This window comes from Zootoca vivipara, chromosome 17 (assembly GCF_963506605.1).
Source record: "Zootoca vivipara chromosome 17, rZooViv1.1, whole genome shotgun sequence".
In the NCBI taxonomy this organism is placed as follows: domain Eukaryota; kingdom Metazoa; phylum Chordata; class Lepidosauria; order Squamata; family Lacertidae; genus Zootoca; species Zootoca vivipara.
In genome coordinates, this window is record NC_083292.1 from 32,760,464 (window position 1) to 32,778,277 (window position 17,814).

Here is a 17,814-nt window from a genome sequence, read left to right on the forward strand (position 1 = left end):
CACAAAGAATACCAAGAACTGTAGTTTGTTGAGGGTGCTGGGAATTTTAGCTTGGAGTAAACTGCAGTTCCCAGGATTCCATGTACTGGGCTACAGTATATGTATGCAGTTCAGAAGGGACAATGTGTGTTATAATTAAGCATCTGCTTTTTCCTGTTGCCCACATTATTTAGCAATATTCTATAGAAACAAGGAATTGTTCCCACCCACCCCATTCTGTTCAGTGATTCAGCCCCCCCCTCTATATATACACACACTAATTGCAAAGCTTGCATGGTTTACAGTTTACATTTCCTCATTTCACATTCCTAACATGTTGTGGGGAAACTCCATAATGAGATCTACAGGCGTCTTTAGGTATTGTCAAAAGGAGCAGATAGTAGCTGGTTCCAAGCACGTCTGTCTCTGACAAAACTGGTTTTGGATTCTGCTTCTTCTTTTTAGCGGGATTGATTTCTTTGCCCCAAAATAGGCCGTGCTCATTTTAGTCAAGAAGCTGCATATTTGTTGGATTCTTTGATATGTCGCCCAAAACTAGTATAAGCGTGTCTCTATTTTTTGCTGAACTGCTCCAGAGGTGCTTTATGCTAGGGTTGTGTGAAAGCCTTCCCCATATAGACAAAGGTGCGAGGCTTTGAGAGCCCCGTGGACACTCTGGGACCACATGGTCCTGGAACATTTCTGAAACTGAAGTTAGTATAGAGCTGGTTGCTCTCTTGGATTGGGGAGCCCTACCGTTAAAATAGGGAAATGAACATTGTGGCTTGGGTCCAAAGATCCTCTTCAGTTGGCATTGAAGTCTGTTCCACTCCCGTAGCTCAGGGTGGAGCATGCAGAACCCCGGCATCTCCAGGTAGGGCTGCTTGAAACCTTGGGGAGCAGCTGCCAGTCAGTGTCCTAGATGGACCCGGTGGTCTGACTCAGTACAATGGTACCTTGGTACTCGAATGGCTTGGCTCCCAAACAAATCAGCTCCCAAATGTCACAGACCCAGAAGTAAGTGTTCCGGTTTGCAAATGTTTTTTGGAAGCCGAACGTCCGACACAGCTTTCGCTTGAGTGCAGGAAGCTTCTGCAGCCAATCGGAAGCCACGCCTTGGTTTTTGAATGGTTCCGGGAGTCGAACGGACTTCCGGAATGGAGTAAGTTTGAGAACCAAGGTACCACTGTATAAGGCAGTTTCCTATGTTCCTAGAAGGGCTGCCTCCCAGCATTGCCCGAAAAATGATGGCAGCCCAGAGAAGCTCTCCTTGCAGAAAGTGTTGTGCAAAACTTTGCACATACATAATGTTATTTGTAGACCGCCTTTCCACAGTTCAAAGCATTTTCAAGGCGGCATGACTACAACATAACAAAAGTGGTCATAAGCAATAAATAAAACGTCAAAAAAATACACAAGCAAACTTAACGGTTTCCATGTGAATCACAACAAGATATAAAATAAAGATACAAAAGAACAACAGCAACTGCTCAACTGTCTTAGCTTTCTGTAGCTTGAGTCAGTCAGGGCTCTCCCCTTCCAGGCCTGGTGGAAAAGGCCTGCCAGGCAGGGAGATGTCTTCCAGGACTCACAGCCAAGAAGGTCTCATATGCACTTTTCAACTCATCTTAATGGCCCCCTGGATTCTATGTGCCACACCTTTGTATCTTCTGTTTTCCATCACAAGTGTAACACACTGAACTGTGGCACTGAACTGCATGAGGTCGTAGAACAGCACTAAGAAATGTTCTCCTTTCCCTCGTGGCTCTTTGGATCCAGGCCAATAAATGTTTTCGTTTTTAAAAAACAAAAAAATAAGATCAAAACCTTTCTCTGGTGCTCTTGTAACAAAGGCTTTTCTTCATTAGGTTCTGTTAGGCGTAAATCCAACCTTCCTTTCTGCGAAAAATGCAAATTTTTATTCTGCTGTTGTCTTGCAAAGCGATAAAGAACACTTATTTCTTTTCTTTCCAGTTGTATAAAAAGCCAGACGTCCCGCTTTATAAAAAAATCCGTTCTAGTAAGTAGCTTTGTGTTTATATAGCCCTGGTTTTATGGTTTACTCAATTGTGGAGCCTTGCCAGCCTTTTATCTCCACTTGGCCGCACCCTCTGACCTCCTGGCAGTAGCCCCGCTCCTAGGCTGCCGCCTTTTACTCTTTTCTCTATGGACTGAGGTCAACGGGGTGGGCAAGCTGGGAGAGAGGTTTGTAGACTGGGGAGGAGCTCTGTTTCAGAAGTTGATGGATACTTTTCACTCCTCCTTTCCATCTGCAGACGTCTATGTGGATGTGAAGCCTCTTTCTGGTTACGAGGCCACGACCTGCAACTGCAAGAAGGCTGAGGATGGCAACAGAAACGGCTGTTTGGATGACTGCTTGAACAGGTAAGTTGCAGGGCCGCAACATAATTAATGCTGCAACCGAAGACATGTCCGTGCGCATACACAGAATCACTGGAAATTAAGAGACCTGCTTCTCACAAGTAGCAAGGTGAGGCAGTCAGCATGCATTGGGTGCACTATTTTCAGACTTCAGGACCGTACATAAAAAGCGCTGGGGGTCCAAATCCTCACTTCAGCCATAACTTACACACTGCAAAGTCCTACTCACAGTAGAATCATTGAGATTAATGGGCAGGCTTAATTTAGGTCCATTAATTTAAGCTAGGAACATTTTTCAGTTGGGCACAAAACTGCATACCCGACCATGGCTAATTGCCAGTGTTTTGTTTGAATGCAGTCTGACAACAACCAACTTATTTATTATTTTTATGCCACCCATCTGACTGGGTTTTATAATTTCCAAAAAATTATAAACCACAGTAAAACATCACACATCAAAAACTTCCCTACGCAGGGCTGCCTAACCTACCTCGCAGAGGAGTTGTTAGGGAAAATGTGAGCAGCAGAGAACCATATGTACGGCTAGTTGGAGGGGAGCGTGGATAAAAGCATTTTTTAATAAATCCTGAAAATGAGCCTCGAGGTTTGTCGGAAAGGCGGTCCCGATGTTCCTGACGTTTCCCTGCGCCCACGCTGACATGCCAGCCTGCCCTCCCTCTGCTTTCAGGATGATCTTCGCTGAGTGCTCCCCCAACACCTGCCCCTGTGGAGAGCAGTGCTGCAACCAGCGGATCCAGAGGCATGAGTGGGTGCAGTGCTTGGAGCGCTTCCGGGCCGAGGAGAAAGGCTGGGGCATTCGCACAAAAGAGCCCCTGAAAGCTGGGCAGTTCATCATCGAGTACTTGGGAGAAGTGGTCAGCGAGCAGGAGTTCAGGTAAGCCATAAACAACGCGGTGGGTGGAGGAGAAGCGTTCGGGGCACAGCCCTCGTTCGGAAGAGCAAGAGGACGGAGAGTATTTCACCAGCTGCACTGTCCCACGTTGTTCTTTAGGAACCGGATGATTGAGCAGTACCACAACCACAGCGATCACTATTGCCTCAACCTCGACAGCGGGATGGTGATTGACAGCTATCGCATGGGCAACGAGGCTCGCTTCATCAACCACAGCTGCAACCCAAACTGTGAGATGCAGAAATGGTAAGAGCTTCCAGAGGAGGTCGCCTTGCTAGTTTTCATTGCTTTTGCTTTGGCAGCAACGGAGCCTTTTTGCACCTTTATAAAACTGGTGGCCTACGCTTGTGTCCATTCCCTAGGTGTGTGCATCCATGTGTACAGTACTTGGTTTATTTTAAAGTGCTGCACCCAGAACGCCAAAAGAACAGTGTCTGCCTGAAGGTTGAGGTCCCTCTTCTTTCTCCCCTGCCTCACTCTCTGCCCCAGTTCTGAGTAGAGCTGTCAACCAGCTTAGAGGGTGTAGACGGACACTATCTCCCATTCCAGCTGGTCATCTTAAGAACAGCTGTGTAACTTTTTAAGAACTGATGCCTGCTGTTCTATCAGACTCAAGCTGTTGACACGGAAGCCGTGGTTACAAGCCGACTGAGCTACAATTCCAGCCCCTTTCCTGGAGCACTGTTTGGAAAAAATATATATTAGACATTAGTTTACCGTTGAGGTATTATATGCTTCCAAAACCTTGGCGGTGGTGAGACTGCTGTTTTGCCTTCCTGCCCTGTCCAGAGTTGCAAGCACATCCTCTTCCCTTTCCCCCTGCAGGTCCGTCAACGGTGTCTACAGGATTGGGCTGTATGCATTGAAGGATATGCCTGCCGGCACTGAGCTGACTTATGATTACAACTTCCACTCCTTCAATGTGGAAAAGCAGGTGAGGGTTGCATCATCACTCCCAGGAAGGCCTGGGGGAGAAGGACACAGCTGCATTTTTAATTGAGATCACTTCGATCGCCTGGGAAATTCTGTTAATAATAGCGCAGCACCCTGCAGACTATCATGGGGTGCTTGCCTAAAAAGGGCCCCCCAAATTATAGCAGCCAGTATACCAAGACACCCCATGTAAGCAGATGTAGACACCCTAGGTATCCAGATTGACCCCGCTGTTGACCCTACCATCTACTACTTTCACCCCACCAGGAGCAGGCGGTATGGTGGAGTCAGGGAAGGCGAAGGTGAGGCAGAGGTGCTTGCCCAACAGCAGCAAAGGCAGAAAGCTTCTCACCTGAGAGAAGGAGCCCCAGTTTGCTCATATACAGAGTGGGCAGGCTGAAAGCCCCAGCAAATTAGAACACCTAGCACCACAAGACATATCTCTTCTTTGAATGCAATAATAGGTTCTTACCTCACAGGACAATGGCCACGAGATCCCCACATATACTGTCCTCCATGGGTGAAGGACAAATTTGAGATAGTAGCTCCAGCGCAGTAAACAGAGTAGCCATCATAAAAAAGGAGGCAGAAACACAGAGGCGTCAACCAAGCCTGAACCCATCCATACAGTGGGGCCCTGCAGTGTCTACCAAATGGATGGGACTGTATGAGCAGGCAGGAGTTGTTGGTGGGTCCTATTGGTCAGGGTTGCAAACTTTGCCGAGGGGGCGTGTGTTAAGGTGGGTGTTGTCTCCTTTCTCTTCCAAGCAACTCTGCAAATGCGGCTTTGAGAAGTGCAGAGGGATCATTGGGGGCAAGAGCCAGCGCGTGAACGGCCTCCTGAGCAAAACCAACCAGCCCGTCACTGCCCAGAGGAGGCTGAGCCGGTCCAAAGAGAAGAGGAAATCGAAGCACAAGTTGAAGAAGAGGGTGAGTGTGCACAGAGCAGGAGGCAGATGTGGGGGGCATTTGCCACACTCCATGCCTACAGTTGCCGCTTGGTTCAGAAGGGGGTGGCGTGGTTGAGAGCTCGTATTTGACATGCAGAAGGCGCCAGGTTCAATGCCCGACATTTCTATTTTAAAAAGCATAGTGGGTAGCAGTGGTCTGATCTAGTGCAGGACCACTTCATGTGCTCAGTTTGTTTGATTTTTCTTTCAATAAATCTGCTTGCTACTTGTGGCAACGATCTAATGCAACTTTCCATACCAAGTGTGCCTCAAGAGTACTTGTGATATGGAACCCATGGGCCGCACACTGCTTTGTTGCGTATGGAGGGCGGGAGAGAGCAGGCCCAGAATTCGGTGCCCCAGCCCTCATGCTGCCTTCTCGAAGCTGGGTAAACACTACACTTGGCTTTGGGAAGGAGGAGGGAGGTCTCTAGGACCCTGTCTGAGCCCTCACACCTCCTCCCTGAAGCCCAGTGCCTCAGTTACCTGGTTTTGGGAAGGTGGTGTGAGGACTTGGGGAGCATCAAACATTGCCAATGACCTCCAAAAGAGGCTTGAGGGCATTGGGCCACCTTGATATAATCATGCAGGAACAGGGAACTTACTGGTAATACTCTCTCTCAGGGGGGGGGGGGACTTGGGCTCCCCCTTCCACGACATCTCTTCACTCATGTGAATGTTGACCACAGTAGGGGATCTCTCTTCCTCACCAGCTGGGATGCTTCTGTCTACATGATTGTGATCCCCATTTCAGCAACTCTTTCAGACTTGACAAAATGAGGGTGGTATGGGATGCGCATATAACATGTGCTTCCTGTTCTGCATGCTTCTCCATCCAGACTCCTGTTGGTAATGAGGGGACAGCATGGACATGCCCGTTCCAATAATGGTTTCAAATGAGAGGAACAAAGTGGGGGCCCCATCTTGCTTCATGTACTTACCTTGACTTCCACCCTCCCCACCTTCTTTATTATAAACATTTAAGCTCTGAAAGGGAAATAATCTTGCCTGTGTTGGACTGCTCAGCTATGCACGGAGTAGGAATTTGAACCTGCCTGACCCAAGTTCAGGATTCTAACCACTGTCTTTTCCCAGTTGGCTTTTCTGTGTTCTTGGATTCTCTTCTCAAGAGGGGTTTGTTTTGTTTTACAGAAGGGTCACATTCCTGAGGAGCCCAGTGAAAGTTCGAGTACCCCGACTCGGCTGACACCGCAGCTCCAAATGAAGCCCATGTCCAACAGGGAAAGGTGAGGAAGAAGGGCAGCTTCATTTCCTTATCTCTTCCCAACAAGTTTCCCTCCCCCCTACTTTGGGTGCAGGGGGCATGAGCTAGATCAGACTTCCTCAACCTCGGCCCTCCAGATGTTTTTGGCCTACAACTCCCATGATCCCTAGCTAGCAGGACCAGTGGTCAGGGATGATGGGAATTGTAGTCTCAAAACAACTGGAGAGCCAAGGTTGAGGAAGCCTGAGCTAGATCTTCCCCAAAGCTGCATTTTGGCTCAGTTTATTTCATTTTAATTTAAGAAAATTCTGCCCTGCCTTTTGTCATCAGAAAGTAAGAAGAGCCTATCATTAGAGTCCTTTCCAACTCTGAAATTCTTTGATTCTGTGAAACTACCACAGGATGGTTTGCAACATAATAGCATAAGCAACTTCATTTATTAGATTTTTTTATCCACACTTCATCATATATATATTTTATTTAACAAAATGTATATCCCACTTGATTGTAATGATACCTTGTAAGCGGTTTACAGGAAATACCGGTATTAAAATTATGAGTAAAAACAATAAATTATCAATAAAAACATTTAGAAAACTGTTAGCATCAGCAGTAAACTAAAAAGAGATTGAAACACATCATCATCCATGTCCCAAATAAAAATGGCTTCAGCAGGTCTCATAAGTTCCCAGGGCAGGTTACAGCAATAAAGTGCACACTTGTAAAAAAACAAATGAAATAGTTACCACCGTAAAACAAGAAAAATGTAAAAACAAATTGAAACAGTTCCATGTATTAAAAGCAATGCAAACATTTAAAAACAATTCCATATATAAGAACAGTTAATATAGGCCCAGTACAGATGCAGACTGTTTGCAAATACAGTGCAAAAATAATATGCATGCAGTATTTTCTCTCCCTCTCTCTATATATACACCTGTATATATGATTTCATAATTATTGCTGATAATAATCAGTAATACGTGATATAAGGTAATGCACAGTAGTACGTAATACATGATGGACAATACTTAACAAGCAACTGTGTGAAATTATTCACACATTGTGCCATCCCACACAGCCAACCTGAGAAGGCAAAGAAAGCCTTTTATTTCAGCCCCCACCTCTTCTCTTCCCCATCCCTCATCTTTATTTCCCCAAGGAATTTTGTGCTGAAGCATCATGTTTTCTTGGTGCGCAATTGGGAGAAGATCCGGCAGAAGCAAGAGGAGGTCAAGCACGCCAGCGACAACCTTCAGTCCGCCTCGTTATACACCCGCTGGAATGGGATGTGCCGGGATGATGGCAATATAAAATCTGGTCAGTGCCCCTGTTGCAACTGGTGTGAATCTCCCAGCCTTTCTCAGTGTCTCCTGGATAGGCGATCAGCATTCCATGAACCTTAAGCTTTCTCAAATCAGTCTTGCAGAAAGTTGCCATCCTGTCTGACTCAGATATTTCTGACCTAATGAACCAAACTTGAACCTCCTTTTCCTAGTCGCCTAAAAGTGATTCTGCCTTGCTGCAAGTAATTGGACAAGCAGGGCCCCGACCACATTTTACCCTTTGCATTGCATTCAACTAAAAATTGATATCCAGCAGCAGTGGCATGATATATGCAAAGCCCCCACTCTGTACAATGAGAGTTGCCTGTTTTTAAGTCCCTCAGACGTACATGTTGTTCAGGGGAGGGGAAATGGGAAGGTAGCTCAGTAGCCGATCAGGAAGTCCCAGGTTCTCTTGTTAGCTGCCTCCCAGTAGGGTTGAGAGAGACGGAAACCCCGGAGAGCTGCTGCCTGTCAGCGTGGACAAAACCAAACTAATTGGGCCGGTTGCTTCCTGTGTTGCTGCTGGCTTCAACTAAAGAGGCATCTCTTCCTCCCCTCTCTTTTTCAGATGTCTTCATGACACAGTTCTCTGCCCTGCAGACTTCCCGCTCAGTGCGGACACGGCGGCTGGCTGCGGCCGAGGAGAACATCGAAGTGGCGCGGACCGCACGCCTCGCGCAAATCTTCAAGGAGATCTGCGACGGGATCATCTCGTACAAAGGTGATGGCGGCCGAGGGCCAGAGGCAGGAGCTGATCGTTTGACAGGCTCCACGATCCTGTGTTGCTGGGTTTCCAGAGGGAGGAGAGCTTGAGTGCAGGATTTCAGGGTTTCAGTGATGAGTGGCTCATGGGTGAGAGCAGGAGCTACTTTGGGGGAAGGCTTTGCATCCCCGGCATCTTCAGATGGGGCTGGGAAGGACACTGAGTGACACTGAGTGAGGTGGACCCCGTGGTCTGATCCTGTATTAGGCAGCTTCCCATGCACTTCCTTGGCTTTTGCAGCATTTGCTCTGTTAAACTGTGGGGTGGCCAGCCTCTGTCTCTCCGTCCGTCACCCATGAGGACTGTCAAGTGTTTGATACACATGCTGCTCCCACCTCCTTAGTCTTGAATTGTAAAGAGCTGTAGCAGAAGGGGCTCTAGCTCTAGACGTAGTAGTAGGGTTGCCAGACTCAATAGAGGACAGGACCATTGTGCCTTTAATTGCCCTGCTCTCTTTTGAGTCTGGAAACCTTAAAGAGAAACCAGCAGACCCTTTGCTTGGAAATTAAACAAAGGGTCTGCTGGTTTCTCTTTAAGGTTTCCAGACTCAAAAGAGAGCAGGGCAATTAAAGGCACAGAAGTCCTGTCCTCTATTGAGTCTGGCAACCTTACGTAGTAGACAGAATTTGAGGGAGGGTGGAAGGGAGTAGACAGCAGGTGGAGGAAATTCATCGGAACACCAGAAGAGCCTGGCTGCTGGATCAGACCAAAAGGCCCATCTATCTTGCCGTGGCCCCACCCAGGTGGCCTCTGCAGAGCCCATAAGATGACCATGAACTCGAACAGCACTTGCCACAAGGGCCCGTTTTAAGAAACGGTAAATTGCATTGCCTCTTTCATTTCAGCTTGTGATGTAGCTGTGACTTAGGCAAGTCGGGGACTAAGGGAAATTCCCACATATAATTCCTCATAATTTCTCCTGCCAAATAATGCCCACCCACTCCCAAAAATGCCCAAGACCAGCCATACTGTAAAACCCCTGTGGCAACTGCTCTGCATCCATCTGCTTCCGTTACAGATTCCTCCAGACAGCTGCTTGCAACTCCTTTGCTGAATCTTCCCCCGAAGAAAAAGTAGGTTTTTAGCATTCTCCGAAGGAGAGGGGGGGATCTGATTTTACAAAATAGGTTTCATGTCATTCCTCAAATATGGGCTTATCAGTAATCTTGCACATTTCCACTCCTGCCTGGTTTAGAAATGCAGATTACTATGAGAAGATCTCTGACCCCCTTGATCTCACCACCATCGAGAAGCAGATCTTGACAGGCTACTACAAAACTGTGGAAGCTTTTGATGGCGACATGCTGAAGGTCTTCCGCAACACTGAAGTGAGTCTGCTGTTGTGTTGGCAGAGGAGGGCATTTGGTTCTAGCAGAGGGTCCCAGCTGGTCCTTTGAGAGTCGGGATGTATTTATTAATTGCCTTGGATACAGTTTGCCTCTGAAATGCTCAAGTTCTGGGCTGGAGGCCTTGCGACACCAAATAACACAGTAGAGGAAGGGCCTCGGGAGTGGCAGAGGAGGAGAGATGTCCTTTTTCCCTTTCACCACCCCATTCCTGAGGAAACCCCCCCCCCCAATCTAACCCTAGTGAACTTATACAACCACTGTTTGAGGCTGGATGGAATCCTGAATCAGAAGCCATCGCCCTTGGGTCTTGGGGATATGCTGTAATGTTCCATTGTAGTGCCCACTTGTTGCTTGCTCTGGAAGAAAATGACCCAAGGTGGGAGGGACTGGTGGGTAGGAAGGAGGGGGGCGCCTATGTCAGAGTTTTATGGCAGCAAAGATTGAAGCAGAAAGGGCATTTCAGTGGGGGTGGGAAAGGCTCTGAGTTTCTGGACTTTTGTCTTCTGCTCAGAAGTACTACGGCAGGAAATCCCCAATTGGGCGGGACGTCTGCCGGCTGCGGAAGGCCTACTACAATGCCCGCCACGAGGCAGCTGCCCAGATCGATGAGATTGTCGGAGAGACGGCGAGCGAGGCGGACAGTAGCGAGACCTCCATGTGCGAGAAGGAGAGCGGGCACGAGAAGGATGAGGACGTGATCCGCTGCATCTGTGGCTTGTACAAGGATGAAGGGCTCATGATCCAGTGTGACAAGTGCATGGTGAGGGCAGGTTCTGTGCTCCTCTCCCTCACAAGACAGGGCCACATTCTTGCTGCAGATGAGAAACGTCTGCTCACACGTAGCCCCTGTACCTGCCAAAAAGCAAGTTCCAGACCAACGGCTGGATTCCCTCCTCTATAGCAGCCTGGTATTGGTGGGCCAGAGAAATCTGAACCTATTAGAACAGAGGTGAGCCCCCTGAGGCCCGAGCAACAGAGCTCACCCCATCGCGGGGATTCGAACTGCCAACCTTCTGATCGGCAAGCTCAAGAGGCTTAGTGGTTTGGACCACAGCACCACCCGTGTCCCTGGTTTTGGGTGCATTATTTGAGTTTAAAAATATTAAGCTGTTCAGAAATGCTTTAAAATAAATCAAACTCACCTTCTGATGCTTTGGGGTGGGCAGGTAGGATCTCCTTTCCCACACTTTCTGACCTATCTGTTTTCTCCTGTAGGTCTGGCAGCACTGTGACTGTATGGGGGTGAACTCTGACGTCGAACACTACTTGTGTGAGCAGTGTGAACCTCGCACAGTGGATAGGGTAAGCCACCTTCGCTTGCCCAGAACTAGACAGGGTGACTTTGAAACCCTCACGCCATTGGCCTCTTTATTTTTCACACAGCCGCGCTGTTTCAGTGGCTTTCTCCTCTAAGGAAGCCTGGGAATCATAGCCCTTCAGCGTTCAAGTGTTCTTCACAAAACCACAGTCCTCAGGGTTCCTTGGAGGTGTGCAGTCTTTATTAGTGCTGTGTCTGCGTTCATCTTGGTTTCTAAACATAGTCAGGACGACAAGCTGTGTCAACGCCTTTTGACTTTTTCTTTCTCGCAGGAGGTTCCTATGATCCCCCGACCTCATTATGCCCAGCCTGGCTGTGTTTACTTCATCTGTCTGTTACGGGACGATCTGTTGCTACGTCAAGGTGGGTGTCTTGACCTCCTTGGGGGCGAGAGGAAAATTCATAATAATCAAAAAATTTAAGAAGGCAGCCAAAACGCAGGTTGTAGCCAAACAGAAGCATAGGAACATATACTATACATAAAAATAATACATAAAGATAAAAAACTTGACATATACAATAAATAAAGCATACATAAAATGGGAACCTTAAACCTTAAATCTACATAAATTGAGCAGCCTTCTCTGCAAATTTAGCTGCGTTGAACATTACAGACTAGTCTGAACCAGACAATAGATACTTAATCCTATCCATACTACTGAGGATTGAAGTCACGGCTGAAGATTTCTAGGTGTTCCATACAATTCACAGTATAGCATAGAGTGCCTGGTGCCCTCCCTCCAGGGACTACGTCAAACACAAAGCACTGATTCTGGGGATTTGGATTAATTAAGAGGCAGCCGAGAGGGTCTTTTGGGACACCCATCGCCTCTCTCACGCCTGCTGTTTTTCAAGGTGCTTGAGCGTGCCTCGCTCACTGATTGAGGGTATCAAAATTAAAGGTGAGACATGAAGCGAGTTAGAAATCCTGGGCCACTTAAGCACTGGGGCCACCTGGTCCGACTGGCAGCAGCTCTGCAGGTTGTTTCCTCGGTCTCAGAAATTGGGGCTCTGTGGTGGTAGTTGGGTAGGAGGAAGGGAATTAGGCAGCTTTTGTGGAAAAGTAGTGGTATCAGAATCTCAGAATTGTAGCATCAGAAGGGACACCAAGGGTCATCTTGTCCAGCCCCCTGCAGTGCAGGAATCTCAACTAAAGCATCCGTGACAGATGGCCATACAACCTCTAAAACCTCCAGGGAAGGAGAGCCCACAACCTCCTGAGGGAGACTGCTCCACTCAACAGCTCTTAGCCACTAAGACTAAATGGGCCACTCCTGTTCATTGGCAGGATGTCTCTGGATGATTAATTGTTCAAAACCAAACAGGGGGAACCCATTGCCCTTCAGCTCCTGCTTTGTGGGCTTCTAGTTAGCCACTAAAGGAAACAGGATGCTAGACTGGACGGAGGCTTGGTCTGATCCAGCCGGCTTCCTAGCTGGAGACACCATTTCATTGAACCTGGCAGTTCTTTTTGCACGCAGCCCCTGCTTGCAACTGCTGAGCCACCTCTGCTACCACCACTCAGTTTGGTATAGGTAAAGGGACCCCTGACCATTAGGTCCAGTCGCGGACGACTCTGGGGTTGCGGCGCTCATCTTGCTTTACTGGCCGAGGAAGCCGGCGTACAGCTTCCAGGTCATGTGGCCAGCATGACTAAGCTGCTTCTGGCGAACCAGAGCAGCGCACGGAAACGCCGTTTACCTTCCCGCTGTAGCGGTACCTATTTATCTACTTGCACTTTGACGTGCTTTCGAACTGCTAGGTTGGCAGGAGCAGGGACCAAGCAATGGGAGTTCACCCCGTTGCAGGGATTCGAACCACCAACCTTCTGATCAGCAAGCCCTAGGCTCTGTAGGCTTCTGTAAATCCACCCTGCTGGGGTATGAAAACGCCGCTCTGATACACCCTTCCCCACCCCGTCAACAGGTGACTGCGTGTACCTGATGAGAGATAGCCGAAGGACCCCAGACGGCCACCCTGTCCGGCAGTCGTACCGCCTGCTTTCCCACATCAACAGAGAGAGACTCGACATCTTCCGTATCGAAAAGCTCTGGAAGAACGAGAAGTAAGTCCCCACCTCGCTTTAAAAAAGTGGAGCTCGATCACTGAGCTTTGGTGGGAGACAAGCCACATTGTACTCCCATCAAAAACGTGTCATCGGAGAATTTTCCCATCCCCGTCCCCTCCTCCCATGAAAGTAGCAGGTGGTGGCAGCTTATAAAGCCATAAGATTTCCCCACCTCTTTTCCTGTGGTGAACAAACTAAGGAGGTGGGTAACCTATAACACACACACACACACCTCAGATGTTGCTGGACTCCCGTGATCCCCAGCAAGAATAGCCAGCTGCAGTTGTAAGCCAGCAAGACCTGGAGGGCTGGATGATATCATTCATTGGGTGATGAATGATCATCATTCTCATCCTTTGGTGGATGTGTCCAATGCAGACAGGAGGTTCAGCTAAGCCCTGTCTCCAGAGACCAATGAGAGCTTCACAGGATGTTGTCATGCTCCTCTAGTGTGCTCTTACTGCGCTGAGAAATGGCTGCAGTTCAGATCTTTATCTTCAATCTTAGGCTTGGCTGGTCTGAGCTTCAGCACTCATCACCTATATATATATATATATATAGAGAGAGAGAGAGAGAGAGAGAGAGAGAGAGAGAGAGAGAGAGAGAGAGAGAGAGAGAGAGAGAGAGAGAGAGAGGCCACCAAGTTACACAAAATATTATGGTGCGTGTACAACAAAGTTCAGAAAAGCATAAAATGCTGTAAAAGCCAAATCATTAAAATGAATGGCTAATCAAGAAAGTTTAGACAGCTGTCTAAATCAGTCAGCATAAAAACATCTTTGAGAGATGCCTAAAAGCTGAAAAGGAGGGTGCCTGCCAAATCTCTGCTGTAAAATTGTGTTTTTCCACATGGCAATGATCAATTCCCAACTTCTAGCTGAGGCCTGGCAGGCCTCTGTAACACAGGGGACAATGAGTACACACTGAAAACTTAATTATATTTAACAGCGATCGTATTAAGCTCCTCCGTAAACACAGATTCATTTGCAGGCAACCAGGAGGGAGAGGAATAAAGCCCAAGCTCCCTCACATTAAGGCCACCTTGGGTTTGGCTGGGGCTCTCATGAGTCAGTGCGCCATCGTCAGCATCCAAACCGCCTCTCCTCTCAGCTCACCTATTGTGTCGGAATCCCAGGGCTTATGGCTGTCAGCCTAGCCAAAGGGAGCAAATTCTGTAGAGGAGGAGGAAGCGTGTGGGTGCACTGGGTCCGTCATCTCGGCTCCAATGGAAATACCTCCTTCCTTTCCCCCCCTTATATCAGGGAGGAACGGTTTGCCTTTGGCCACCACTATTTCCGTCCGCATGAAACGCACCACTCCCCGTCCCGGAAGTTCTACCACAACGAGCTGTTCCGAGTACCGCTGTACGAGATCATCCCCTTGGAGGCTGTGGTGGGCACCTGCTGCGTCCTGGATCTCTACACCTATTGCAAAGGCAAGTCAACGCTCCCGGCAGCCTGGAGCCACCTTGATTTTTCTCTCCAGGGGGACCTATAATCCCAGGCTATTCTGCTCCCCTGCACACAGTGCCAGGTGTAAATTAAAGGCTCTTGTTTGAGCCCTGAAATACCCCTTCGGCAGCCTGTACACACCCTTCACAGTTCTGGTTGTGCCCTGTCTAAAAAGGAGATGGAAGAACTGGGAAAGGTGCAAACCATAGAATAATAGAACCATTAAGAGTCATCTAGTCCAACCCCCTGCAGGGCAGGAATCTTTTTGCCCAATATGGGGCTTGAACCCACAACCCTGAGATTAGGGAACAACAAAGAAATGATTGGGGCAGAGATGAGGATGAGCGTCTTCCTCACAAGGAAATCCAAAGCATTTTTTTTAACGGTCGGGGAGGAGGCGCCATCAGAGGTTTATAAAACCACACAGTGTGGAGAAAATGAATATAGAGAAGTGTTTTTCTGGCCCTGCTGCTTCGAGCTCTGGAGAGTCGCCCATTTAAATCAATCTTGACGGTAAAGGCCAACGAAGGAGGATTCTGGACCAGACAGGTGGTATCAGCCTATAATTCACAGGAGGATCGTTGAAATTAGTGGAGCGAAAGCTGTTCATGCCCATTAATTTCAGTGGTTCTGCCACCACATCTGGTGATGGATCGGGGCTCTCAGGTGGCATTAAAATAAGATGGCTGATAGGCCTCTGTGAAGCTTCTGTCAGCAGCTGCTTATAGCTGTGATGATTGAATGGGATCTCTGAATGCCAGTTGCTGAGAAGAGGGGGTGGAGACACAGCCCAGAGGTTGGCAACCTACGGCCCGTGGGCTGGAAGCAGCTCATTAGGGTCGCTTAACCGGCCCATGAGCCGCCCCCAAACCGAGCTGCCCGCTTGGTGAGTCCTGACATGCTGCGCTAAACCAGCGCGGGGACTCTTCCACGACTCCAGAAATTGCTTCTGTGCATGCCCAGATGCCAGAAATCGCGTCTGCACAGGCATGATTTCCAGCGTCGCAATGTGCTGGCCCAGCCCATGGAGGATCTCCGCGGGAGTGATCCGGCCCATGCCCTGTAAGCCTTTGCCGACCCCTGACACAGTCTGTTGCCTTCAAGCTCTGCCTCTGGTCTTCCCAGGAGCGTCAACTTGGGCCTCTGTAGAAAACTAGCTGCTGGGCCATGCGGACCCTTTGGGTCTCATCCAACAGCACGTTCCCTGTAGAACACAGACTACAGAAAGCTGCCTCATGCCGAGTCATTCCTTTCTGCATCTTACGCAGCATTGTCTACGCATTGACTGGCAGCACCAGCAGCTCTACAGGATTCAGGCAAAAAAGTCAGCCCTACCTGGAGATGCCAGGGATTGCACCTGGGACCTTCTGCATGCGAAGCAGATGCTCTGCAACTGAGCTGTGGCCTTCCATACGTGTATCTGTGCAAGGTTCACTGCTTTAGCCTGGCCACCAGCACTTGCAGGAGGCAGGCAGTCTTTGCTGCATCTATGTGCTGAATGTTAAGTGAGCCAGTTTTAGCTACTCACCAGGCAGACACACAGAGCAGAATTACCTGCCCTTGGATGTGGCTAACCTGAAAGTGAATTGGGGTTGGCCCCAAATTCTTAACCACTTCCACATGCTAAACCTTCATTTGGAGGTAAGAATAAAGAAGGAGTTGTTTTTCTTTTTAAATGCGGGAACAATCATTTGCTTCCATTCAGGGAAAGTTACAGTAACAAGGATTAAAAAGACAATATCCTGCAGTTTTGCGAGGGTGGCAAGTTTCTTTGGTTTTTAAAAACCCTCTCCAGCCCTGCCAGGAGGAATTTGGAACAGCTAAGCTCCGTAGTCGTGCTTATTTTGATTCTTGGCACACTGCCTCACCTGATAATTCTTGCTGTGTTGAAATTCCCTACAGGAAGGCCAAAAGGGGTGAAGGAGCAGGACGTCTACATCTGCGACTACCGCCTTGACAAGTCAGCCCACCTTTTCTACAAGATCCACCGGAACCGCTACCCAGTCTGCACCAAGTCCTACGCCTTCGACCACTTCCCCAAAAGGATGACGCCGAAAAGAGACTTCTCGGTGAGCAGCTCCATGACTTCTCTCTCTGGCATTGAGGGGAATCCTAATCCACATGTTAAAACTCTGCTTTCATCTAATTTGTTACAAGCAAACATCAGTAACCACAAACTGGTTGTTCCTACGGACACAAGGGTGGAATAATAAGGTTAAGAACTCCAATCAGAGCATCTCTCTTAAGTTGCCACCCTTTGCAGGAAGCTGCCATCTCCTAGATGAATTCAGATCTGATTTCCTTTGCTGCAGTGGCAGAGAGGGAGGCTCTTGCAAACTGCATATTGATAAGCACCTGCATTATAGCATAATCACATTCTTCACCCTGCTGTTCAGTTCCACGTACTTTCACACTAAGCTTCAAGTAAAACAGCCTTAAGAGGCCAGCTCTCATGCTGCTGAATATATAGGGTGGAATTAAAGAGGAGCATGGGAATCTTCCCTCTACCATGTCAGATGATTGGTTCAGCTGTGTTGACACTGACCGGCAGCAGGTCTCCTACCCGGGGATTTGAACCTGGGACCTTCTGCAAGCGAAGCAGGTGCTATTTCTCTGTGCTTACAGCATTAAGCCTCCTCTGAACGTTCACTTGGTTCTCTTTTACTCCTCCATTGCAGCCTCATTATGTACCAGACAACTACAAGAGGAATGGAGGCAGGTGAGTCGCTTTAGCTTCTTTTGGCTCCCCCCCTTTATTCTTCTTTTGGGGGGGCCTTCAGTGTGGTGGGTGCTTCTGCAGAGACGAGTCCTTTTGGGAGCTCCTGCTCTCAGTTGCTTAACTGCAGCACCAATGGCACTTTCCTTGCCTTCCTTTGAGTTAGGCAGGATGGGAGCAAGAGCAGCTTAGCTTGCCAGCGACACTTAAGCAGTACAGAGAAGGCATCCTGCAAGGCCTCTAGCAGAAGGGGCTGAGAAAGCATGCAAGTGGGGTGGGCTGCTCCCTCAGTAGAGATGACTCTGGGCAGCTCAGGGACAGGATCATAGAAAGAGGGGCTTTGTCCCTCAATCCCCACCCCCTGCAAAGCTGATAGGATGGTGGGGATAAAGTGAGGCATACTGTAACCCAGGATTCCCTCAACTCCCAGAACTCGGGG

At 48.5% G+C, this 17,814-nt stretch overlaps 1 protein-coding gene across 4 annotated transcripts in view; it reads left to right on the forward strand.

Moving 5' to 3' along the window:
• ASH1L (ASH1 like histone lysine methyltransferase) overlaps positions 1-17,814 on the forward strand; it is a 75,360-nt gene that overhangs the window by 53,378 nt on the left and 4,168 nt on the right. For all 4 annotated transcript variants that reach the window (XM_060269480.1, XM_060269477.1, XM_060269479.1 and 1 more), the window contains 18 exons: positions 1,954-1,999; positions 2,256-2,364; positions 3,050-3,256; positions 3,374-3,520; positions 4,100-4,208; positions 4,976-5,137; positions 6,310-6,404; positions 7,545-7,702; positions 8,279-8,431; positions 9,492-9,546; positions 9,669-9,801; positions 10,334-10,582; positions 11,038-11,124; positions 11,413-11,503; positions 13,067-13,205; positions 14,471-14,647; positions 16,566-16,728; positions 17,338-17,378. In XM_060269480.1, coding sequence (XP_060125463.1) covers positions 1,954-1,999; positions 2,256-2,364; positions 3,050-3,256; positions 3,374-3,520; positions 4,100-4,208; positions 4,976-5,137; positions 6,310-6,404; positions 7,545-7,702; positions 8,279-8,431; positions 9,492-9,546; positions 9,669-9,801; positions 10,334-10,582; positions 11,038-11,124; positions 11,413-11,503; positions 13,067-13,205; positions 14,471-14,647; positions 16,566-16,728; positions 17,338-17,378 — 2,321 coding nt within the window. The remainder of the gene's footprint in view (positions 1-1,953; positions 2,000-2,255; positions 2,365-3,049; positions 3,257-3,373; positions 3,521-4,099; positions 4,209-4,975; positions 5,138-6,309; positions 6,405-7,544; positions 7,703-8,278; positions 8,432-9,491; positions 9,547-9,668; positions 9,802-10,333; positions 10,583-11,037; positions 11,125-11,412; positions 11,504-13,066; positions 13,206-14,470; positions 14,648-16,565; positions 16,729-17,337; positions 17,379-17,814) is intronic.